Genomic DNA, 27,587 nt, shown 5'->3' with positions numbered 1-27,587 from the left:
GACAGGAACAAAAAATTCGATTTGTCTTCATCTGTGGGCTATGGTTAAAACTTGCCATTAACCAATTTGGTGTTCTTTTTATAAGTATACGTAGGTGGTGACAGTCAAATCACAGGCCTTCATTTCACTTAATATCTGTCAACTTCGTCAAGCTCTAAAATAGACATCACAGTTTACATGTACCTATTGAGGTTTTACACTTTAAAAAAAAAAATTACTTGTAACTGCCTTGGGCCAGAGATGAGAGGAGTAGTCTTACCTGAGAGATTTTACTCAATTTATCATACGATAAAATTCATAACTGAATTCTGTGTCAGTTTTGACACGCAGTTTTATTCAACTCAGAATCTGTCTCTCGTGGTGGTCAAGAGACACACCTGGGGGACACCAGCGCTGGGACCCCTGACCTTAACTCACTAGGAGTGTACTCTAACACTAAATTACCGGCAGTATTCTCCTTTAACAATCTAGCACTGATCTACCATTTGTTAATATATTGAAGAGATATTAACTGTTTCTCTGCGTGACAGGGAGAATGATGTAACCAGATAACTTAAAGGTAAAAATCTCATAGCGAGTACTTGAGGTAGTAATTAATCAAGATAATGGAAAACGATCACAGGCAAAATGGGGTTTGAAAAGGCGCTACAATGAGACATTGAGGTCTAGGTAAAGACAGAAGCAATGACTATACTCAGGATCAAACAGTGAAAGTAATGATGTAAACTAAGCTGATGGGGATGTTTGGGGATGGAAGAAGGGTTAGTGAAAGGCTTAATGTATTTCACCCTTACGTTCACAGCAGAACTATCCACAATAGCCAAGAAATGGAAGCAACCTAAATGTCCACTGGCAGATGAGGGAATAAGGAAGATGTAGGACATACATTCAGTGGAATATTCCTCAGCCATAAAAAAATGAAATAATGCCATTTGCAGCAACAGGGATACAACTAGAGAATATCATACTAAGTAAGTCAGAAAGATAAATACTATATAATATCACTCACATGTGGAATCAAAAGTATGACGCAAATGAACCTATCTATGAAACAGAAATAGACTCACAGGCACAGAGAACTGATCTGTGGGGGCTAATGGGGAGAGAGTTGGGAGAGGGATGGAGGGGAGGATGGGGTTAGCAAATGTAAGCTACCATATAGATACATATATATGAATGATAAACAGCAAAGTCCTACTGTATAGGATGGGGAACTATATTTCAGTATCCTATGATAAACCATAATGGAAAAGAATATTTTAAAAAAACAATGTCTATTTATATAACTGAATCATTTTGCTGCATAGCAGAAATTAACACAAAATTATAAAACTATACTTCAAATTAAAACAATAAAAGTTCAATCATTTCAAATACTGTCTACTACTTCAGAGTATAAGGATGCTTTCTTATATGCAGGTTAGTGTGACTTTAGAAAACAATCTGGTTTTTGTTCATGCTGGTCCCTCTGCCTGGTCAGTCAGCTTTTAAAGAGTAGAGGTATGTTTCATCACTGTGACATCAACAGTAAGCACAGTGCCTGACAAACAGCACGTACTTACAACACTTCTTGGGGAAAATGTTGGTTAAACGTTACATACCACAGAGTAGACTACAAGCCCATATTCACTATGCCACTAAATCCTCACAACATTATAGATAAAGCAACTGAAATTAATCAGAGATTAAATGAGAGCCTTGGCTTAGAAGTCAAGTGCCTGCCTGTGAATTCAAAAATCAACTGCTTTCTAGTTCTGCAACTCTAGGCAAAGTCAATCTCTTTAATCCTTTATTTTTCTATCTGTTAAACTGGAATATACCCTATATGGACTCTCCTAAGACACTTCATTTAGATGAGAGGTAAAGAAACAGTCATGTCTGACTCTTTGTGATCTCATGGACTATACAGTCCATGGAATTCTCCAGGCCAGAATACTGGAGTGGGTAGCCTTTCCCTTCTCCAGGGGATCTTCCCAACCCAGGGATTGAACCCAGGTCTCCCACATTGCAGGCGGCTTCTTTACTAGCTGAGCCACAAGGGAAATCCAAGAATATTGGAGTGGGTAGCCTATCCCTTCTCCAGTGGATCTTCTGACCCAGGAATTGAAAAGGGGTCTCCTACATTGAAGGCAGAATCTTTACCAACTGAGCTATCAGGGAAGCCTGCCCATCAGAACAAGACCCAGTTTCCCCCTCAGTCAGTCTCTCCCATCAGGAAGCTTCCATAAGCCTCTTATCCTTCTCCATCAAGGGCAGACAGACAGAAAACCACAATCACAGGACCACAACCTTATCTAACTCAATGAAACTATGAGCTACGCCATGTAGGGCCACCCAAGACGGACAGTCATGGTGGAGAGTTCTGACAAAACGTGGTCCACTGGAGAAGGGAATGGCAGACCACTTCAGTATTCCTGCCTTGAGAACACCATGAAGAGTATGAAAAGGCAAAAATATAGGACACTGAAAGATGAACACCCCGGGTTGGTAGGTGTCCAATATGCTACTGGAGATCAGTGGAGAACGAACTCCAGAAAGAATGAAGAGACAGAGACAAAGCAAAAACAACACCCAGTTGTGGATGTGACTGGGGATGGAAGTAAAGTCCGATGTTGTAAAGAGCAATATTGCATAGGAATCTGGAATGTTAGGTCCATGAAGGCAAATTGGAAGTGGTCAAACAGGAGATAGCAAGAGTGAACACAGACATTTTAGGAATCAGCAAACTAAGATGGACTGAAATGGGTAAATTTAACTCAGATGACCATGATATCTACTACTATGCACAAGAATCCCTTAGAAGAAATGGAGTAGCCATCATAGTCAACAACGAAATGCAGCACTTGGATGCAATCTTAAAAATGACAGAATGATCTGTTTCCAAGGCAAACCATTCAATATCACAGTAATCCAAGCCTATGCCCCGACCAATAATGCTGAAGCTGAATGGTTCTATGAAGACCTACAAGACCTTCTAGAACTAACACCCCCAAAAAGATGTCCTTTTCATTATAGGGGACTGGAATGCAAAAGTAGAAGTCAAGAGATACTTGGAGTAATGGGTAAATTTGGCCTTGGAGTACAGAATGAAGCAGGGCAAAGGTTAACAGAGTTTTGCCAAGAGAATGCACTGGTCATAGCAAACACTTGGAAGGACTAATGCTGAAGCTGAAACTCCAATACTTTGGCCACCTGATGCGAAGAACTGACTCCTTTGAAAAGACCCTGATGCTGGGAAAGATTGAAGGCAGGAGGAGAAGGGGACGACAAAGGATGAAATGGTTGGATGGCATCACTGACTCAATGGACATGAGTTTGAGTAAACTCTGGGAGTTGGTAATGGACAGGGAGGCCTGGCGTGCTGCAGTCCATGGGGTTGCAAAGAGTTGGACACGACTGAATGACTGAACTGAACTGAAATTAACACTGCTATTTATTCACAATTCCATGATCTATCTACTTTCAACTAAGAACATTGAGTTTCGAAGAAAGATATCAGGAAACAAAACTACATTCACTGCTTAAAAAAAAAAATACTTTCCCTGGAGAAAGAAATGGCAACCCACTCCAGTATTCTTGCCTGGAAAATTCCACGGACAGAGGAGCCTGGTGGGCTACAGTCCATGAGGTGGCAAAGAGTTGAACATGACTGAACGTCTAAATTACAACAAGAGGCAGGATGAAGATTTCCAAGGTGTTCAAAAAATGGTTTGAGAGGACAGGGAATGGTGATTGGCTTGATGTATTTAAGAGAATACTTGATGAGGCTTGAACTTTGAACTTCCAGTTTGTGTTAAAGGGAGTCCTCAGGCTTTTTAAATCAGTTTGCTCTGGCTAAATGCAAAGAACTGTCCAGAAGACTAAAAGATGTCATTGGGGATTCCCAGGTGCTGCTAGTGGTAAAGAACTCCAGGAACCTGCCAACGCAGGAGATGGTAGGAGAAGTGGGTTCAATCCCTGGGTTGGGAAAATCCCCTGGAGGAGGGCATGGCAACCCACTGTAGTATTCTTGCCTGGAGAATCCCATGGACAGAGGAGCGTGGTAGGTTTTCTATGGTCCACAGGGTCACAAAGAGTCAGATAAGACTGAAGCGACTTAGCACATAGGTATTTTTATCCTAGATTAATAAAAAGCAAAAAAGCCAAAACTTTCCTTGACCCAATTGTTGACAGTCCTTCTCCACTACATTGAGGTTAGATCAAATAAAGAATCTGAGGACTCAGAGACAATTAATGAAACAAACCAAACTCTACCACTTCCTTCAGGGTGAACCAACACCCTTTTCTCTGATCGTGTTTCATCTTGCTAAGGCTGATAGGCAGGAATTGTTCTGAAGAAGCATGGCTGTAACATACTCAGAGACAAAGTGTGTGTGAAATGATCCTGTGGCAAAGTATGTTAAGTCGGACATGAAACAGAACTTTTCTTTAAACATACTTCAAAATTAGAAAATGTCAAATAGCACAGTTTAACAATCAGGCTCAGTTTGAAGTCAGACTGCCTGGGATCAAATCCTGAGAGTGTCACCTGTCAGCAGTACAATCCTGGGCAAGTTACTTCTCTCTGTGCTTTCAGATTTCTGCTCTAGAGATTGAGGCTAATCGTGGTACTTAAGAAGAAGATTAAATGAGATATTTCATACAAAGCAGGTATCATGGTGGCATTCATACACCAACTGCTCAGAAAATGTTCAAGAACTTTTGTTTTTAAAACTCAGCGAGCTGCAATCAAATTAAATTAAATATGTCCATGACAGTGAATTTGGAACTCTATGAATTGTTATTTGGTGATTTTTTTATGTATAACATAAAACTTAACATTTTAACCCTTTTGAACTGTATGATACAGTGACATTACATTTACAATGTTGTAATTCACCACTTACCATTTGCAGAACTTTTCATCAAACAAAAACTCTGTACCCATTAAAACTAACTCCTCATTCCCCTCCTGCTTTACACCTGGAATCCTCTGTGGATGACAAATGTTGCCCGCCATATCAGTAAACAAAGAATGTTGCGGCCATCACATCATTAGCCCCTGCAGCTGCCCGGCTGCTAAGCCCTGAGAGAAATCAGGATGGACAAAAACAAGCTGCCAGCCACTGATATTAGCCACCGCAGCCTCTCCCCAGTGGTGCATCCTGAGGGGATTTGGGATTGAAAAAAGCAAGATACAGGCCCTAGATAAGTGAGTCTCAGTGAACTCCAGGAGTTGGTGATGGACAGGGAGGCCTAGCGTGCTGCGATTCATGGGGTGGCAAAGAGTCGGACACGACTGAGCGACTGATCTGATCTGATCTGATCAAAGAAATGATTTCAGTGAGCCCAGACTTTCACATCTTCCTATACATAGAAAATCTATAAATTCACTGAGTGTTTTCTTTATTTAACGTTTTCTAGTTTCCTTTAACGGTAATTTTTCATCTGGTTTTTGTTGCAAAAATTGCTCTGTTTCCCAGTGCTTACCTTACCTCTTGGGAATAGTCTCTCTGGAAAAAGGTTGACTCCTGGGTTTAAATCCTCAGAAAGTCTGCCAAATTAAACAATCTCTCTTCTAGGCTATACTTTTTTTCCAAGTCAACAGCTCTACTCTACTTTCTGTCTCCATGAATTTGCCTAGACTAAGTGCCTCATGTAAGCAGAGCAACACAATGTTTGTCTTTTTGCGTCTGGCTTGTGTTACTCAGCACAATGTCTTCAAGATTCATCCATGTTGCAGCATGTATCAGATTATTACTCCTTTTAAGGCTGAACAATGTTTCCATATATATATATATTTTTTTTTCTTTATATATTTTATCAATGGACATCTGGGGTGTTAACACCTTTTGGTTACTTTGAATAATGCTGCCCTGAACACTGATATACAGGTATCTGAGGCATTACTTTCAATTACTCTGGGTACATATCTAGAAGTAGAATTGGTGGATTTAATTCTATGTTTAACTTTTCAAGGGTCTACCAAACTGTCTTCCTGGAGCTCTATAGAATTTAAACTCCTCAACTGACGTATCTTTATGAGCCTGCAATAGTTATGCGTTTTCCCCTCCCCCCATCTCTAAGACAAAAATAATATTACATCCCAAAGATTGAGGTGATGTTTCTTCATCAACAGTACGTACACCTCAAAGTTTCTATCATACAAAAATATTATACAGTAGTACTCTTCAGAGCATTTTAATTTAAATCCATCCCTCTGGACATAGTTTACGGATTCTTTTTCCTGCTTGCTGAAATTTGCTGTTGAATCCTCTTGAGTGAAATTTTCATTTCAATCACTGTATTCTTAAGTTCCAGAATTTTGGCTTCACTTCTATTAATAATTACTAGATTTTATATACAACAGATGTGAAAAAGTACTTCAAGAAATGAACTTCATGAAACTCCAAGGGAATTTAATAAATGCACGCCCATGAGAGCTCCCACAGGCTGTCAGAGAAAAAAAAATTCCACCTGTCATATCAGTAAACACAGGATGTTGCAGCCATCAAGCCATCACATTACAGCTGCCCAGAGGGTGAACCCTGAGGGACTCAGGATAGAAACTGGATGCCCACTATCTAGTAGCCAGCCACTGCAGCCACCCCAATGAGGTACCCAGAGAGTCAGGACAAGAAAGCACAGAACACTGGTCCCAGGGAGCCGAGGTGCACGTCAAATGGATGATTTCAGCAAGCCCTTGCACCTTCCCATTTGTAGAAAAGCACTAAATTCCTTGAGATGTCTTTTTTTCTTTAATTAACAGTGATCTTGTAATATTCCCACTACCTGGCCTCTGTTGCGAAAACTCTATCTTGGCTCCTCCCTTACCTATTTGGAGCAGTTCTGTAGAGCTGTATGAGAGGCTGCATCCTGGGCTTAAGTTCTCAGTTTTGTCTGTCAAAGAAAGTATGATTCTCAACCTTTAGGCTGTGATTCTTTTTAGCTGACAAAGATAATTATCCTATCAGAAAACAATTCAATCTTGAAAACTGTGCTACTACTTAGTGTCTCCTAAGTGCTTGGGGTCATTCTATTATGTCTTTAATTTAATCCTTAGCCATTAATTTATAAGGACCCAGGTTGAGAGGATTCAGGTCGCCTGCCTTAGGTCACAGGGCAGCTTGACTGTGGCCTGAGAGCTTAACCACAGTGCTGTGCTGCTCCTCTAAAGGCAGAGGCTGCCACCTGAGGGCATAGGAGGAGAAAGCGTTGCCCCAAGCAGTCAGTAATTACACTATAATTACATAAGATAACCCTCTGGCCCCAGGTCAGGTCAGAAAGGAGCTGACTCATTTTTCAACCTTGTCTCTCATAATACTAGTATGTAGTGTTAAGGAAAAGGAAGGAATATTTCCTTTTAACTGCTTAAATGTGTTTAGCCAACAACTGAAGATATTTAAATGTTGAGCACTCTTCTATTTCCATAGCACTAACTTGAACCTTTGACCGAGGAAATTTTGGAAGGAACAAAGCACAGCAAATTTAGCATAGAAACTGCATACTGATATATTGAAATTTATTTCTGATTCATTTCCCAAATTCATGGCCAAGACAGGCATTAGCATACACAGGCGATTTGAGGAATTTTAGTTATGCAATGGTTCTAAGAATCATAACATGAAATCACAGCAATGAAGACTTTTTTTTCAATGTCACTATAAGGAAGGAAAGACATAACAATAGCCACAACTTTATTTTATGACAGAGGAGCCTTGGTGGGCTACAGTTCATAGGGTGGCAAAGAGTCAGCCACAACTGAACGACTGAAGACATGAAAATTACTATTAATACTTCATGACTTTTGGGGATGGGACTCAAACAAGGCTGAAAGACCACTCCTTTCACTACCTAAATCATCTATGTTTTAAGTGTTTTAGTAGGAATGTGCCATCATAGCAGACTCTAACATAAACATATTCAAAAGAATATCCTTATTTTCTTCTCAGATGCCAGAAAGGACACTTGAGAGGAAAGAACAGCACTTCTTTCAGCTTACTTGCTTTGCTGAGCTCCTAAAGAAGCAGAACTTCAGAAAATTTAATGAGCCACATGAAGCCACAGTCTGGTTCTATAAGCTTACCTTATTATATAAGCACCTCGGTATCCAGCCAGACTGTCTTAAACTCAGAAACCATTATTTATTTTCTCCTTTCATATTAAAGGCTCACTTAGGGCACACAACTCTCTGAGTAACCTAAACTTAACACTTAGATTTTATATATAACAGATCTGAAAAAGTACTTCAAGAAATGAACTTCATGAAACTCCAGGGGAATTTAACAAATGAATGCCCATGAGAGCTCCTATAGGCTGTTTCAGGGCAGAGTAAATGGAATGACTGTTAATAGGTACGGGGTTTCTTTTTGTGGTAATGAAAATAAACTGAACTGTCTAAAACTGACCATGGTAATGACTGCATGGCTTTCTGAATATACTAAAAAGCACTGAATTGCATACTTTATTATATGAGTGAATTATATGGTATGTGAATTATATCTCAATCAAGCTGTTAAAAATTTATTGGTTTTAACTATAATTCAATAAAAAATAAAAAATATATTGATTTTCACTTGTTTTTAGGATATTTACCTAAAGCTTCACCAGATTTAGCCACAGGGAAAATTTGATGGAATGCAGGTTGAAACCCTGTTTAGTTGACTATATCAAGGGGATTCCATTTTCTTAAGGAAAAAAAAATTCTCGTAATATAATGACAACTGGATTTTCCTGGGGACAAGTTCCAGGTTTTAGCATGTTTACAGAAATGTGGCCTTCAGAAAACCAGCAAATAATGATGTCTCCTAATACTTCTACTCCAATTTTTTTTCCCCTAGTACTAGCTACTGGATACGTGAAAAATTAACTACAAATTAAGCATAATGTATGCATGTGTGCTAAATCACTTCAGTCATGTCTGTTGAGTCCCCGTGGACTGTAGCCTGCTAGGCTCCTCTGTCCATGGGATTCTAAAGGCGAGAATACTGGAGTGGGCTGCTATGCCCTCCTCCAGGGGATCTTCCCGACCCAGGCGCTGAACCCACGTCTCTCAGGTCTCCTGCACTGGCAGGGGGGTTCTTTACCACTAGCACCACCTGTAAGCATAGTAGTACATAAATTCACCTTAATGTCTGTTTCTAAAAAACAACTGTTGAGAGGGCACCCAGCTATAAAAAACTTACTTCTGGTTTGGGGTTGAACATCATGTTCTATATGTCTTTCAAATCACATTTGAGAAGCTATTCTATTATTAGAAAAGTACTTATCTGCAAAACTGTGAGACTTTATTTATGTAGACTCTTGGAATTAAATAGTGAAAAGAGTAAATATGCTCATGTCTAGATCTCTAACTATAAACTCTCTGCCTTTTTAATCCTAACATGCAGAATGGATTGGCAAAACATAAGATGGAAGAAATGTTTGCAGAGGGCTTTTGCAGTACCCCAGTTAAAGATGACATTTAAAAACAAAAATGTACCAGTATATTGCTTACACATGAAAAACTCAACAGATACACTAGAGAGGAATTACCAAGTTTTAATTGAGTTTAGACTGTACCATCTTGATTCAGAAATCTGAGAAATTCACAGCTCAAAAAGGAATTTTATAGATATATGGAGATGAACATCATCATTACACAGATGTGGAAACTAAAATACAGAATAGTTAAGACTCACCAAGTGACCAAGAACCAGAAGTAATAAGATTTGAACTTAGGTTTTACAACTCATAATTCAGTTTTCTCACAATCTTAAACTCATTTTATTAAAGGTATATAAAATAATTTAAAAAATAATCTGTATAAAAAGTGTCCCTAAGTTTTGTAAATCATATGTTTCAAATGCATTAGGAATACTAATTCCACACATATCTGCTCACTGGATAATAAGTACTAAATAACTTGAAATTATATAATCACACCTAGGGTAACTGGAATAAGATCATGGAAGAAATAAAAGGAGCCATCAATCTTGAAGCTATGACCGATTGTTACACATACGCAACTAGGTCTCAGTTCTTAAAAGCATCACAAAGTCACATTAGAAAGGAACAAATAACTTTTGACTTATGTTTACAGAGTGAATCAATTTACATACAAATAGCGCTGTATATGTCATGGGTTTACACTTAGGTCTTTTAAGAAAATGCTTTCAAATCTCTCATCAAAATTTTTTTTGCTTTACGTCTACTAAGAAAAAGCAAAGAAAAAGGGATCCATTAATTGGAAAGCCAAATGATGAGTTACAGTAAAAAGTTGTCAAATTGCCCTACTGAATAAACAAGGATTTGTAGAAACTGAAAAGTTTCATATTTTACTCCAAATAAACAAATACAAATAAAAAACAGGATATGGATAGAATGGCCATATTTCTCAACCAGCCAAAGAAGTAGGAGAGCAGATGAGACAGCCCATTTTGTTCTCCAGAGCCTCACACAGGCCGTATGTAAAGTGGTGCTACACTAAGGTGTCCCATAATAAGGTATCCAGAACTCTCTAGACCCACATGGTTCTGATCAAAAAATAACCAGAGGCTGCCTTTTCGCAAGGGTGCCTTACGATTCAGGCAAAAAAAGTCCATAGCTCCAAATTTTAACTGCTAAATTATATGCCAGATGAAAAATACTCTGTAACCAAAGTAACATAAAGCTAGATGTCTTACTCAACATTGTTATATGATGTATATTAATATACATTAATGGAGTGAGATGTAAAGATCCAAAAAAGCTGTGTAAGACTGGACTAGCCCATAAAATCACTGGTTAGAAATGAAAGCCAAAGTGACAATGGAAGGAAATTTTTAATGCTGATATTGGTAGAAAATGGTCTAATAGATATAGTAAAAGGCTATATATATATACATACATACATTAAAACCATCTAGTGAGAAGACATGTACAAAAAATGCCACCTTCAACACATTTATTATAGAATACTGGGAATAGCCAAAAAGTGGTTAAATACTTCATGGTACACCCACACAATGAACACTATAGAGACACATGTCACATACATGGCATACCACACAGCTGTGGTTTGTACGTGCGATCACAGAACTAGCTCTGAAACATATTAAGAGAAGAAAAGCAAGAAGCAGGACAATACACACAGTATGGGATGGGAAGACTGTTTATTTTAGTTAAAAATAATAATTAAAATAAAATACCTTGTGGTATCTTCTTTACAGTGCCTCTTTTGCTTCTTGGACTTCTGCTTCCAGGTATCTTGTGGTCCTTTCTCAAGAAGGCCTGCCCGTCTTTGGGGCTTTCACAAGAAATGTTTTCCGAGTTCTCGCTTGCAGCCACCTCACAGCTTGGTGTGCAGCTTTCATTATTGTTCAGACTGTCCTGCTCCAACACTTCAGGTTTGCCCATCGCACTGCCACTGCTGGTCAGAAGCTCAAGCCCGTCCCCATCAAGCTGATTTTCATTTTCATCTGATGCAGAAGGCAAGCATGTTACTTTACTTTCCACGCCGTCACCAGGATGACATCCATCTTGTGGTTCTATCTGCAGATTATATGCAGGAGTTTCGCTGTCATCCATTAGAGCATCTTTTGTTGAACCGTTTAAGTTTCATTAAAGTCCTTCAATGTCTACAATGACAAAAAGAAAAATCTAGTTTATTTTTTTGAACTCTGGATTTTCAGTGATCTTTGATTTTCCTCTTCTCCTGGACTGTTTTACTGCAAATATGGAAGAGACAGAAATGACAAAGGCTCACTTCTACTATATCTACTTTTCTCACAACCCTACCCCACCTCACCTGGTTCCTGCTTGAATACAATGGCTCTAAATCCTGGGTGCATGTTTATTACCTGTGGAGCCTGTCAAATTTCTATTGTAGACCTATGAAATCAAAATTTCTGAGGACTAAGCCTAACTATTGATGTATTTTTTGAAGTTCTCAAGATATTCTAATGGTGCAACATGCTGGAACCACCTCCTTGATGAAAGAAATTATTGGTTAAGTAAGGTTGTCTGCTAAAACCAATCATTCATCTTATCCCTGCACACTTAAGAGACAAGTGAAAGTTAAGTGTAAGTCTTTGTGTAAGTCCTTATATGGCCAAGCAGCAGCAATATTTACAAATGAAAACATTTAAGAACAGTTTTAAAATAAAATTTTTAAAAAGTATATGGGGGAAAATTCAGGTAGCATATATTCTCATTACATACTTTACTTTCTAAAAATAAGCGCTGAAAAGTTCTTTAGAATTGTCAGCAAATTTCTTTTATTCAGTTTAAAAAAAGAGAGAACCATGATTAACTCTAGGCTACTTAGTTTAGACTTGGAAAAAATGTAAATCTACCCCAAGAATCCTTGTAACATTTTAAAGACATACAAAACAGACTTTAAGCCCTGTATCAGTCACGTTTTTTTCCCTTCTTCTCATCCAAAAGTATATCATATTTTAAGAAAAATGATGCCAGCCAGATTTAGGTATTTTATGCTTGCCAAGTTTTGCTTTGGGTTTGAATCAAATATAATTCAGCAATTTTGAGAAAAACATTGTGGTAAGAATTTTGTAAATTCTTCAAATTAATAAACAGAAAAGCTATTTGCTCTTTAGAAACAGTAAATATACACAGTAAATAAATATCATATTTAATTTTTTTTGAAAAACAGAAAAACAAAGTATAAAACAAAACATGAGCTCTACACTGACTGTATCACATGCTTTCAATTATCTTACAACTGGAATATTTTATCTGATTCAGAATAAATGTATTGCTTATCAAATATAAAAAATATCTAAATCTGGCTGGTATCATTTTCCTTAAAATATATACTATATTTCTTCATTAACAGATACATAATATAAAAAGTAAAATGATTTAACTTGACTAAGAATAACTTAGTTTAGACCTAAAATGAATTCAAACTAGAGTATAATTTTTAATTGAAAAGTGATTAATAAAGTATTTTCAGATCTCTATCATGAGAAAATCCAAATTCTAATAAGAGCTTAAAAGTGCATGTGGCTAATATGGTGTCCTATGATGGATGAAGAGATAAGCAAAATGCGATGTATTTATACAATAGAATGTTATTCAACCATAAAAAGGAATAAAATTCTGATACATGCCACATCATGGATGAACCTTAAAAATAGTAAGCCTGATGCAAAAGTATAAATACTATATGATTTCACTTATATGTAATACTCGTAATAGGCAAACGCATAGAGATAGAAACTAGATTACAGGGTCTGAGGGCAAGGGAGGAAGTTACAGCTTAATGGTTACAGAGATTTTGCTTAGAATGACGGACAAGATCTGGAAAGAGATAGTGGTGACAGTTACACAACAGTGCCACTGAACCGCATACTCAAAAATGGTTAAAATGGCTTATTTTTGGTCATATATTTTTACCACAATAAAAGTAAAAATAGTGAAAAATTTATGTGGCTCTGTAAGAGAAATGTCAGTTCTTAAAACTGTCAACAGCCTCAGCTGTTTTCTAATGTAAACAATCAAGTTATTTTCTGTCATGTATCTGCGGTTGAAAGCATAAAGGTTTTATTTTTATCTGAAAGAGACACAGAGATTTCTTGCCAAGGCGGAAGGCAGAAAGCGATCTAGAGAGCCCCAAATAATACCAGTCACCTCTCGCTGAGTCTCTGTCATGTGTTAGAAGCTGTGCCAGGCACTTCATGTATCTTATTTCTAATCCTCCAAACAAGCCTACATGGAGGTATTCATACTGTGTTTGAGATGAAGACTCTGGGGCTCGGAAAGGCAAAAATATCTTGATTAAAATCATATTTATTCCTAGAAATAAGTGGAATTGAATCTGAAACCAGGTCTTCCTGATTTGAATCCTATGCAGTTCAGCATAAATAACGTCTAAGAACACAGGCAGACCAAGGTTCAATTTCTGGCTCTGCCATTTAACAAACTGTGTATGTGACCTTAGGCAAATTACCTAGCATCTCCAAGCTTTAATTTTCTCTTTGTAAAAGTGAAGAACTGTAATACCTACCTCGAAGAGTCATTTGTGAGGCTTAGATGACATGGCAGATAAAGCATGTAAGCAGAGTACCTGGCCCACAGTAAATGTTCAAGAAAGTCAGCCATTAAATACTGCCCCCAAAATTTCACAGATGGGCATAGTAACAGGTTTATTCGAGTGGCTTAAGGTTCAGAAACAGTGCTTTTCTAAACCTCCTGAAAATTATTAGGTTCGTAATAACAGACTAACACTAAGCAGCATCATTTGAGAATGCTGCAGTATTAATTTATGATAGGGATATCTCAGCAAGCTCCTGGAACTTTTAACTATCTCTTCTATAAACCATTTCAGATGATAAAGATATCTAGAAATTAGTGATTAAGGCTCCTTGTTGAGTATAAAATTACAAATCACATTTTGCAACTTTATCGAGCATCATGTGCCAGTTAAACTGTTCAGACCAACACTCTATTCAATTCTCACAATTTCTCTAGCACATAGCTAATTTTTAGTCCTATTATAGGCTTCCCTGGGATTTCTTTGGAAGGAATGATGCTGAAGCTGAAGCTCCAGTACTTTGGCCACCTCATGCGAAGAGTTGACTTATTGGAAAAGACTCTGATGCTGGGAGTGATTGGGGGCAAGAGGAGAAGGGGATGACAGAGGATGGATGGCATCACTGACTCGATGGACGTGAGTCTGAGTGAACTCCGGGAGTTGGTGATGGACAGGGAGGCCTGGCGTGCTGCGATTCATGGGGTCGCAAAGAGTCAGACACGACTGAGCAACTGATCTGATCTGATCTGATCTGGTGGCTCAGATGGTAAAGCATCTGCCTGCAATGCAGGAGACCTGGGTTCGACCCCTGGGTTGGGAAGATCCCCTGGAGAAGGAAATGGCAATCCACTCCAGCACTCTTGCCTGGAAAATCCCATGGACGGAAGAGCCTGATAGGCTACAGTCCATGGGGTCGAAAAGAGTCGGACACGACTGAGCGACTTCACTTAACTTCACTTCATACTAATGAAGAAACCAAGTCTCATAATCTCGTCAAAGGTCAGCTAATAAGTTTAGAAATAGAACATGGAATGGTTGTGATCCTGAGGCTGCACTTGTTCATTATGCTCTATGGACAATGGGCAAAAGCAAGTTAATATTTCACTCCAGCTGTGGTATACCTCAGAGAAGAATCTCACCCTACAACAGAGGATACACTTCTAACAACCAAGAAGCTCAAGTTCCTGGAAGTTCTCTCTTTCCCTGGGAACTGCTGGATTCACACAATATACAATTTCTTATCTAGCCCACCTTCTTCTGCTGAGAACTTAAAAAAAAAAAAAAGATGTATATACTAATATACTATTTATGTTGAATATCTATTACCAGTAAAGTATGTCTTATTTCTTTGGGCCTAAAGACATTTTGCCTCCTATTATTTTGTGATGATGTAATTAGTTGAATTCTCAAAAGCCCACTTTGTAAACTATTTTCTAATACTAATACTTTCAAGTATGAATGTTCTGTAATTATTATTAGACACTGACCAATTCTTTGTGGCTTGGCGCAGAAGTCACTCCATTTGTCTTCCCTGACTTCTACATTCTGTAAGATATAATGTATACCTCTGCAGCATTCATGCACAGAGTTTCTCCCAAATACAGTTTTCTGCAGTGTATATACATACATACGTATACATGAAGGAGTACAGGACTTATTTTCTACAGTTTTCCTCTGAAAAGCAGAAAGGCACACGTATTCCTATATACTCCTCTGCCCATATTCTGAGAGGTAAAGGAACCTGTTATATAATATTTGGTGTCTATCTTCATTTCTAACAAATTTCATTTGGAACACTTTAAGCAGTAGGATAATATTCTTAATGGGATGTCAAATTAGTACAGTCCTACTGCTTTTAGAAACAGTTATAAATTAAAGTGTTATTTTTGTCTCTTCTTTCTCCTCTTCCCTTTCCCTCAATGCTACACTGACAGCATTTCAAAAAGTTGATATTCAGGTACACCTATATTGCACTATATAAAAGCATTTAGCCAAGAGAAAATCATAGCAAGAAGCCTCAGTTAACACACAGTACTTTAAAATATGCCCTAATATTACACTGGCTTTCCTAGTGGTTTAGTGGTAAAGAACCGCTTGCCAATGAAGGAGATGCAGGTTCAATCCCCAGGCTGGGAAGATGCCCTGGAGAAGAAAATGGTAACCCACTCCAGTATTCTTGCCTGGGAAATCCCATAGACAGAGGAGACTGGTGGGCTACAGTCCATGGGGTCGCTAAAGAGTTGGACATGACTTAGCGACTAACAACAACGTTGGAAGTTAGAAGTACAGCTGAAATGGCAATCTAAGTTATTTGTTGTATCTAAATTGTATGTCTATTATGTAAGAGTCTCTATAACTGCACCAATTCTCACAAAAGAAACAGTGGCACAGTACAGTGACTGCATAGCACTGACTTGGGCATAATTTTTGCCAGTTTTTGCCTTTTTAAAGCATGATAGTAAGTGCTGCCCAAGTTTTCAGCCTCTTGTGGCAAAAAAGCATACCAAATATGTACACTGCATAAAAGTTATTTGACATGTTGACTCCACGCTGAAGAATTTTGAGAAATCTATTCATGAGGCTTACATAAAACTTGAAAAAAAAAATTCTGAGGAAGCAGCTTTAAATAAATAGACTAACAAATCTACGTTTTGTCAAAAAAAAAAAAAACAACAATCTCACTCCCAGGTATGATTTGACTTCATTTTTTTTGGCTATCTGAATCACCAGGGAAGCCCCTGACTTCCTTTAAAAACATTTAAATTTATTTGACTTCATTTTTTGATACATCTTAATGGATTATCTGGGAGAAGGCAATGGCACCCCACTCCAGTACTGTTGCTTGGAAAATCCCATGGGTGGAGGAGCCTGGTAGGCTGCAGTCCATGGGGTCGCACAGAGTCGGACACGACTGAAGTGACTTGGCGGCAGCAGCAATGGATTATCTGGCTAGACTAAATATCAAGTGTAACTAAAATTAAAATATTAATTTATAGGAATGGTTAAATATATAACATTATTCAATTTTTTTTATTAAAATGCTTTAAGAAGATTTTGAGTGCCATTTTTCTGTAATTCATGTAAATGAGGCCTAAACACTACATTTTTACCTTTGCAAGAAGCCAAGATTCTTCTTAAAAATTAAGATGCAACCCCAAGTTTAAATTTGATGACTTATAGTCAAACCAAAATTTAGAAGACAAATTACCAAATCAATAACATATTCTATTAACCATAAATTCAAATATGCCTACTCATAATAACTCAGAATTGAGGAAGAAATTCACTCCAAGCCTACGTTGGGTCTATGAAGGTAACTACATATCACTTTACGTTTTGCCACCTTACTCACTTGATGTGTTCTAATACTACTTATACCTCATGACTAAACCTACAGTTTTCTGTGATTAATGTTTTGTTTAGACATATGTACCTGTAGGAAACATTTAGTATATCAGGAATCAAAAGCATGCCCCAGAAAAACAATTCTCAAAAATTTTGCAGCCCCAAATTAACAATTCATTTTTTCATTGAGATCATGTACATACAAAATATACACGAAAAAATTAAAACACTGAAGCAAAGGTTAGACTACACACATATGAAGCACTGTGATACATTCTCCATTGTGTTCAATACTATTTCTTATTTTCTTTAAATGCTACTCAAGGTCCACTAGGCAGATTTCATACCCCACTAATGAGCACCAGTCACAGCAATAAGGCAGTTTCTAGGAAATAACAGAATCTCAACCCGAAGACCACAAACTGAGTAGTAGATAAGTTTGCAATTATCTCCACAGCTTTTCTGAAAATGATGCAGACCATATGCATCATAACATAAACTCAGACATAAGCTTCACTTAAAATGTTATCCCTATAATATCAATAAAATAATTTTTGCTAATTTATATCATTCCCTTCACATTAAAATTTAGCTAAAATAATATGCTTGATTCAGGGTTCTTTAGCTGACAGTTTCAGTTGTTAGCTATATTCTGTATCTCTGTTAACCAATGGTAGCCACTAACTACATATGGCTCCTGAGTACTTGAAATATGAACAGTGAGACTAAGACTCAATTTTTACTTTAATTTTAGTTAATTTAAATTCTGAAAGTTGTTGATTCAATTATTGAAAAAATTATGCATGTTTGGAGTAAACTGGGTATGTGAATCTGCTTTTTCACCTAAATTTTAGGAAATTTAAATATAGATCAAACACTGCCAATTAAAAACTGTGTCCAAATTGAGATGTGCTATACTTGTAAAATAAACACCATATTTCAAAGACTTATTGGGAATGGCAAGAATGTCAAATAATAGACCTTTAATAATGTTAAATGTTTATTACATGCTAAAATAACATTTTGATCTAATGAATTAAATAAACTATTAAAATTAATCTCACCTTTTAAAAATAAATTTTAAAAAACTAGTCTCATCTTTTCAAACACTTTTCTAATGTGGTTACTAGAAAAGAGAATTCTATATACGGCTCACATTCATTTCTATTAGACCACATTGCTCTCCATTACACTGTACTGACAGTGCCACCATGGCCAAAGTCACGGCTCACAGTGAACCACTCCATTCATGATTCTTGCTAATACTAGTTATTCGGTTAGCATTTCCTGAGTACAGACATTATTATTACTATAATTTAACAAGGTAAATACCTAGTGAAAGAAATAGATACTAAAAGCTTTTAAAATTAATTTGTAAGTACTTGGTTATATCCTATTTTCAGGATCATGTTGTCCCCCTTTTTGGGTACTTTCCCATATTCAAAATACTCCTGGTACTTAAGAAATGTTGAATAGTAATTGTAATAAGTAAGATGCCTGGTTCCACATAGGGAAAGGAGTATGTCAAGGCTGTATACTGTCACCCTGCGTATTTAACTTATATGCAGAGTACATCATGAGAAACACTGGGCTGGATGAAGCACAAGCTGGAATCAAGATTGCCGGGAGAAATATCAATAACCTCAGATATGCAGATGACACCACCCTTATGGCAGAAAGTGAAGAACTAAAGAGCCTCTTGATGAAGTGAAAGAGGAGAGTGAAAAAGCTGGCTTAAAACTCAACATTCAGACAACTAAGATCATGGCATCTGGTCCCATCACTTCATGGCAAATAGATGGGGAAACAGTGGCAGACTTTATTTTTTTGGGCTCCAAAATCACTGCAAATGGTAACTGCAGCTATGAAATTAAAAGATGCTTGCTCCTTGGAAGGAAAGTTATGACCAACCTAGACAGCATATTAAAAAGCAGAGACATTACTTTGCCAACAAAGGTTCACCTAGTCAAAGCTATAGTTTTTCCAGTAGTCATGTATGGATGTGAGAGTTGGACTATAAATAAAGTTGAGTGTTGAAGAATTGATGCTTTTGAACTGTGGTGCTGGAGGAGACTCTTGAGAGTTCCCTGGACAGCAAGGAGATCCACCAGTCCATCCTAAAGGAAATCAGTCCTGAATATTCATTGGAAGGACTGATGCTGAAGCTATAACTCCAATACTTTGGCCACCTGATGAGAAGAAATGACTCATCTGAGAAGACCCTGATGCTGGGCAAGACTGAAGGCAGGAGAGGGGGACGACAGAGGATGAGATGGTTGGATGGCATCACTGATTCAATGGACATGAGTTTGAGTAAACTCCGGGAGCTGGTGATGGACAGGAGGCCTGGCGTGCTGCAGTCCATGGGGTCAGAAAGAGTCGGACACGGCAGAGTGACTGAACTGAACTGAAGATGCCTACATAGTAACCTTTCTAAATAATTTCTATATGATAATATGTACAAAGGTAAGCTAGAATGTTTTACTTAATAAGAATAAAAAGCTCTATCTCACAATAAGGAATTTACTCTTAATAAATTGAAAAGTCATAGAAAACAGGTCTTAAGAAGGTAGATAAAAATATAGCAAAAGACACAGATGCAAAAAATTACATATAAAATGGATACACAACAAGGTCTTACTGTATAGCACAGGGAACTATATTTAATATCCTGGGATAAACCATAGCAGAAAAGAATACAAAAAAAGAATGTATATATGTGTATAACTAAGCCACTCTGCTATACAGAAAAAATTAACACACTGTAAATCAACTATGCTTCAATTGAAAAATACATTAAAAAATAATAAAAACACAACAAATTATATAACAGATTCTTTACCAGCTGAGCCACAAGGGAAGCCCAAGAATACTGGAGTGGGTAGCCTATCCCTTCTCCAGCAGATCTTCCTGACCTAGGAATTGAACTGGGGTCTCCTGCATTGTAGGTGGATTCTTACCCACTGAGCTAGCAGGGAAGCCCAAATGAAAGTGAAAGTGGCTCCATCATGTCTGACTCTTTGCAACCCCGTGGACTATACAGTCCATGGAATTCTCCAGGCCAGAATACTGGAGTTGGGTACTATTCCCTTCTCCAGGGGATCTTCCCAACTCAGGGATTGAACCCTGGTCTCTTGCACTGCAGCCGAATGCTCTACTGTCTGAGTAACCAGGGAAACCCAAGAATACTGGAGTAGGTAGCCCATCCCTTCTCCATCGGATCTTCCTGAGCTAGGAACTGAACCGGGGTCTCCTGCATTGCAGGCAGATTCTTTACCACCTGAGCTACCAGAGAAGCCCTATATAACACAACTAAAAGAATATAAAAAGAAAATCAAGAAAAACAAATGCGCGATTATTGTAAAATGTGAAAGTAATGATTCTAAGAGAGTACAACAAACATGGATTTTATTTATGCATAGAAGGTACTCTTGCAACAACCTAGAGGGGTGGGATGGGGAGGGAGATGGGAGGGAGGTTCAAGAGGAAGGGGATATATGTATACCTACGACTGACTCACGTTGAGATTTGGCAAAAGCAAAATTTTGTAAAGCAATTATCCTTCAATTAAAAAAGAAAAAAAGAAAAAAATTACTGTTTGATGTACATTAGATTTCTTTACTGTACGACCTACATCACTGACTCTTTTATAATTTCTCTTTATATTTTTGTATTGAGATTGGGGCCTTGAATTCCAAATCAAACTTCACATATCATCCAGTGAACTACTGCTTTCTTCAACTGTATAAAATTTGTTGCTTATTTTTGTGATTTTTATTTTTAGAAGTCATACAGTACTACTTAAATATCTTTAACTTTTTGATAGCACCTTTTTCCTTTTATCCCATTTTATTAATTTTATTAAAATATTTTAAGTATATAATTATAAAGAAACTACTCATTCTTAGGAACCTGAATCTATTGTTTGTTGTTTCTGTCGACTCTTGATAGTGGTGAATTATTCTGTGATTTTGGACAAGCTGCTCTGTAGGGATCTTGCATAGGCAGATTTAAGGACCACCTCTTCCAGACTGCTTTAGCTTTTGCCTGGTATCCCTGGTTATATTACCAGTCAGGGCCAATTATTGTATTAATTCTTAACTGAGGAAAGCATTAATATGAACCTCAAACTTCAGAGTTAATAGACTCATGATTACCAACACAAAAAGCAGCAGCCACTTTCCAACAGAGTTATGAAGGGAGAGACAGAAAAACTCCTCATCTCTTTGCTACTAGGCAGAGACCCCCTTCCCCTAAATCTATCACTGGAGAACTGAGGTCTTCAGGGTCCTGGCTGCATGTGCAGCTCTCGGCTCCAATGCCCTGTTCAGGTTCCTTGGCTTGGACTTAAGGCCCCCTTTTCTGTCCCAGTGTGGCAGTTAAAACCCAAGTCTACTGGATAACTGTCCCTCTTCTGTTGTCCTAAAATAGCTGCTGATTATACGTGATTATTTATCAACATTTAATGAATGCCAGGTATTACACAAACACTTTATGTATCTTACCTTATTTCATTCTCATGGAAATCCTTCTATTTTTCATTTCATTCTCATGGAAACATAAAGGGAAATGAGAACTTGCGCAAAGTTTATATAGCAAGAAATAAGCAGGACTGAGATTTGAACCGAGATCTATGTGAATCTGGAATATGCCCTGTTAATTACCATATACTGCCACTTTTTAAACATCTTTCTAGTGCCTAGGCTAGTGCTAGATGCAAAGAAACCACTCAAGAATTGTCTGTTGAATGAACATTCTCCTTCAGTGTGTAAGCTTGGTATTGGGAATCCTGAGAACAATTAAGTATTTAGCAGATTTTTAATGTGCTTAGTCGCTCAGTTGTGTGCGACTCTTTGTGACCCCATGGACTGCAGCCCGCCAGGCTCCTCTGTCCATGGGGATTCTCCAGGCAAGAATACTGGAGTGGGTTGCCATGCCCTCCTCCAGCGGATCTTCCCAACCCAGGGATCAAATCCAGGTCTCCCACATTGCAGGCAGATTCTTTACCAACTGAGCTACCAGGGAAGCCCAAGTATGAAACAGTGGGTAGATTACAGGATATCATCCAAACTACTGAGTAGAAATAATGTTGGATGGCACTTCCAGCTATGATTTATACTTGAATCACAACATTAAAATGTTTGATGGACTAATTATGAAATTCTAATGATAGCAAGATGCATGATATTGTGATGAATAATTGTTACATTTGTCCTCATTATAGAGACAGAATACTTCCTTGAGAAGAACTTATAGGCTAGTGGAGAGCACAGGTGTATAACGTACATAGTCAGACATAATGAATAAATACTTAACAGAAAAAGAGAAAACAAGGGGAAAAAAGTTAACCAGGGATCTGTAAATTCATAGGATGATAAGTGGACATTTCCTGATAACATCAGTTCAGTTCAGTCACTCAGTCATGTCTGACTCTTTGCGACCCCATGAACTGCAGCATGCCAGGCCTCCCTGTCCATCACCACCTCCCGGAGTTCACTCAAACTCATGTCCATCGAGTCGGTGATGCCATCCAACCATCTCATCCTCTGTCGTCCCCTTCTCCTCCTGCCCCCAATCCTTCCCATCAACTGACTCCAAAAATTGAGGTGGGAACTATTTGTATGTTAAAACAGATATTATGAAGCATAATTTAAAAAACCATAAAATTCCAAAAAGTATTTAGGTTCAAATACATGCCTTCACAAAATGATTACACTTATTGTGAGGAATAACCATAACAACAGAGTGTGAGAATAAAAGCAAATATTCATACGGTACTTACTCTGTGCCCTGTATATACTGATTCATTTAGCTTCACAACAATCTTCTTAGGTAGTTATTATTAGCACCTCTATTTTATGCGTGAGCAAGCCAAAGCACTGATAAGTACTTATCAGGTCAAACAGCTGTCCAGAGTCTGTGCTGCCTCTGGTGACGACACACAAGGTAGAATCTGAGCTAAGCTGTTGAAGAGGAAAAGCTGGGACAAATTAGGAGGAGGAGGAAAAGAAACTCTAACATAACTTAAAATACATATAATAAAAATTTATTCTTTGTCCTTAGAGAAATCCAGTCATAGATGGAGACAGCTTACACTGGATCTATGCTAAAACATTTACAAAGACCTTTTTTTTTTTTTAAACGAAGTAAACACTGTATTTATTAAAAGATCTAGTGTAGCCTTTTAGGCATCAGGGACTGGTTTCATGCAAGATAATTTTTCTACGGGTGGGGGTGAGGGGGTTGGTTTCAGGATGAATCAAATACATTTACTGTGCACTGAATTTCTATTATTACATTGTGATACATCATGAAATGATCATACAACTCACCACAATACGAATCAGTGGGAGCCCTGAGCTTGTTTTCCTGCAACTAGACGGTCCCACCTGGGGCTGATGGGAGACAGTGACACCTGAACTGTGTTGCTTATGTCCCGTCTACTCTGTGATTTTGTTTTGGTTGCTGTCCCTGCAGAAAACTCTGCTTCACACAAACAGGATGGTAGAAATATAAGCAGGCTTTTCAGGGCTTTTGTGGAAATCTCAGGATATTCTGCCTTGACTTTGATCTAGAACATGTGAAGATTTGAAGGTAACTTAAACCTACTTTTAAGGCCACCACATTTGCGATCTCAAGCAGCTGATCCTCTTCTACAATGGACAAAACTGATTCACCTGGCATCCATTCCTTTCCAGCCCAGGGGTCTTTTGTGGTAGGGGAGTAATGCTCAAACTCTTTTGAAAGCTAAGACAGGTGATAATACATCCAGTTGGGAGAAAGAAGGCCCTGGCTCAGTCTCTTTCAAAATCTCTTTAAATGTTCAAAACATCAAAAATTCCAATTGTTCACTCATCGCTCCCATAATTCCAGTCTGGCTTTGAATGCAGCCACTGTATCTGCTGACTTGAACACAGCTGTCGTTCTCCCCTGGAGTGACAGAGTGAGTTCTTTGAGCAGGCTGACTATGTCACACAAGTAATCAAGTTTTGCCACCCATTCTGTGTCACTGAAATATACTGCCAGTGGTGACTGTTCTAAAAGAAATCTCTGGAGTAGCTCTTGTAACTCAAAACCTCTGGCCAGTGATCTTCCTTTATAAAGACACCTCACTTTTGTGTGTAAGAGAAGACGTGTGTGCTCTTGTGTCCATCTCACTGAGCTGTGCTAACAGACGTGAATTAAGGGCATGTACTTAAATGTAATCATTTTATTCACACCCTGCAAAACATTGTTATGTTCAGGTGACATTTTTCAGCTAACCAGCATTTCTGCATGGATGACACAGTGCATAGGATCACATTCAGAAGCAACCTCTTGGTTACCTGAGTAGTATAACCAGAAAGTTTTGGTCATGGCAGTAGCTCTGTCTGTATATACTGACATGGAATGACCAATTCCATGTATCAACAATTTCCTGATATGTAATCATTCAAAGACTTGAATAGTTCTGCAGCTGTGGTGTTGGCTGGCAACAAAGGTTTATGTAACATATCCTCACGTACATCCTCCTGAAAAATATATGCACAAAAACAAGCATTGTTGCCTTGTTGTCAACCTGGATTGTGTACCACAGTGACTCATTAATCCTCTGATAATTATGACTCAACATCCTCTGCTATTTCATCAGTTTGTCTAGTTATGGTGCCAGCCAAAGGAGGAACACGTGCCGTCTTGTGAGCTGCAGTTTCTTCTAAAAGTTCATGACAAATGTCCTAAGCAGCAAGCAGGATCAACTCTTCACCAACAGGAAAGGGTTTCTTAGCTTCAGTAACGCAGTTAGCCACTAAGAACGATGCTCTTAGTGCAGACACGTTTGATGAAGTGGTGGCCTTCAATAATTGCTTCTGTTCTTCATGTTCGCACTTTTTCCTTTGGAAAATCTCCAAAGGCTTGTCCTGTAATGCAGGGTGCTTCGTCTCCATGTGGCAAAGCAGTTGTGAAGGTTTCATGACTTCATTGATAGTCAGTCGCCACGTATTATAAAAAGCAGGCTTGGAGAATGTGAATCACTTGTTGCAATGAACCCATAACTTAAGTAGGACTCTTGGTATTTTCTTTAAAATGCAGCTTTCTTTTTGTTGGCAGTCTTAGAGTCTTCTGCTGTCTCATCATTGGGTCTTTCCCCCTTTTCAAAGAAGCTCTCCAGCAACATTTGTTTTTCACTCATTTTGGTGAAGGTTATATTGCAGGCTTCCCAAAACTGTGTGAGACATGTGTGCAGTGTGGGAAAAAGAAATGGATGGAAGTGGTATATAAAATAAAGGGTGGACCATACATGGACTGAAATAAGCGTTTGATTCTGACTTAGAGCCTGCTACCAGATGTGGCTTAATTGTCACTTGCCACTAACTCATTGACAGAATTTTGATGGGCCTGCAAACAATTGATTATTATGGTCTCTGCCGTTAACCTCTTTGCTAATGAATCTGTATCTGCAGTCACTTCCCAGCACTAGCATCACCGCCTCAGCTCCACTTCAGATCATCAGGCATTAGATTCTCATAAGGAGTTCACAACCTAGATCCCTCAACATGCATATTCACAGTAGGGTTCTCATTCCTATGAGAATCTAATTACAGGAGGTGGAGCTCAGACAGTAATGTGGGCGATGGGATGTGGCTGTAAATATAGATGAAGCTTTTTACTCACCCACTCACCTCCTGCTGTATGGCCTGATTCCTAATAGGGTTGGGGACCCCCATCTAGTGGGCGCTGCCTCAAATTTGCTTACTTATTGCTTTAGGGCTTTTTCACAAGCTATTCCAATGCAAGTATATTATTTCCCAAGGTAGAATCCAAGTGCCTGAAGTAAGAGAATGTATTACTTCTTTTGCAACACTTAACATAGCAAAGCCCAAGGCACATTAACAGCTGCTAAATAATGATTGTTCAATTGAACTAGAACACCAACATCTCTTTTTTACTACCTCTTACCTAAGGAAATAAACTTAGAAAAAATGGTTACATCACTCAATATTTAAACTTTATTTAACAAAAAAGACCCCACAAATATTATCTGGTAGGAAACAGAAATAGAAGGGAAACTCTAAAAGAGCACTTTTGTCATTGAAAGATTAAATATAAGGGCAATTCAGCAAATCTGAAAAAAAAAAAAAAAGAAGCATGAATTAGAACAAAAAGCAAAGATTCAATTAAATGGGCCCGCTCTATTTTCTGATCCAGAAAATTTTGAGTCTGTAATTACAAATCCTTCATTTTATGCTACGTAAATTAAAGGATAAGGTTTAACTCTTCAAAGAACATACAGAAGAATTGTTTTAAGTTCCTTTCAAATATAGAGATAAGACAAATGGAACCAGACCAAGGTCAAATTTATTTTAATCTAGAATTTCCTTTTTTTTCAACAACAATTTTACTTGAAAGTTTCATCTTCTCACATTCTTGACTGGATTTCTCCACTAAAGAAAAACATAAAAGACATTTCCATGCTCATTTAAAAGACAAAATGAAACCTAAGAAATAAATGGAATAAAACTGGTTCCAATAAAAATTATGACCACCCTTGCTGAAATTAAGAAAATATATTATTTTACTAATAGGGATCTCCTGAAAATTTAAAAGTAAAAGGCTAAAATCATAGAGTAATCTCAGAGGTCCAAGTGAAAGTAGCAATATAGTTTGAGAATTTGAATGATGGTTATAAAATATTGGATGAATTACAGGATATCACCCTGACTACTACTGAGTTTCCTTGGCCCAAAGTTAGTTCAAAGTCAGACCCAGAAGAATGGTCAGAAGGTCTAGAAAGAGAATTAGAATAAGGAGGTAAAAGCAGGAGAGGGAAGAGGCTATGGGGTGGGGGAAGGGGGGGACAACAAAGTCATAATAACAGTGCCACAGGATTACTGTTTACATTTTTATTTCATAAGAATTGCCAATTGTGAAGATGTTTTAACCACAAAAACATTTGCACCTGAATCATTTTAGTACATGTTCTTTTAGTTACTAAAAGGAAGATGTCCAACTTAGCAATATTTTAAAAAACCTACAACTTTGCAATGATCCATCAACAACAGAGGGTAGGATACCTTCTACAAAGCTAAGAATTGAATTAAGAGAATTCTCTGGTGGCCAGTGGTTAGGACTCCTCGCTCTCATTGCTGAGAGGGCTGGTTCAGTGTGACCAGAGAAAAAAAACAAAACCCAAAATCAATATTTTATGGAAAAAGTGTTACTTTATTTGCTCCATATTAGAACAAGACTTCCAAAGGTTTGCACTCTGGCC

At 37.9% G+C, this 27,587-nt stretch overlaps 1 protein-coding gene across 4 annotated transcripts in view; it reads right to left on the bottom strand.

Moving 5' to 3' along the window:
- CNST (consortin, connexin sorting protein) overlaps positions 1–27,587 on the bottom strand; it is a 96,759-nt gene that overhangs the window by 53,581 nt on the left and 15,591 nt on the right. For 2 of the 4 annotated variants that reach the window (XM_070385374.1, XM_070385375.1), the window contains one exon: positions 11,148–11,576. In XM_070385374.1, coding sequence (XP_070241475.1) covers positions 11,148–11,526 — 379 coding nt within the window. In that variant the 5' untranslated portion in view covers positions 11,527–11,576. Of the gene's footprint in view, positions 1–11,147; positions 11,577–23,120; positions 23,302–27,587 lie in introns of all 4 variants that reach the window. The other 2 variants (XM_005893385.3, XM_070385376.1) reach the window with 2 other exon arrangements.

This window comes from Bos mutus, chromosome 16 (assembly GCF_027580195.1).
Source record: "Bos mutus isolate GX-2022 chromosome 16, NWIPB_WYAK_1.1, whole genome shotgun sequence".
Lineage (NCBI taxonomy): Eukaryota > Metazoa > Chordata > Mammalia > Artiodactyla > Bovidae > Bos > Bos mutus.
This window is presented reverse-complemented; position numbering and strand designations above follow the sequence as displayed.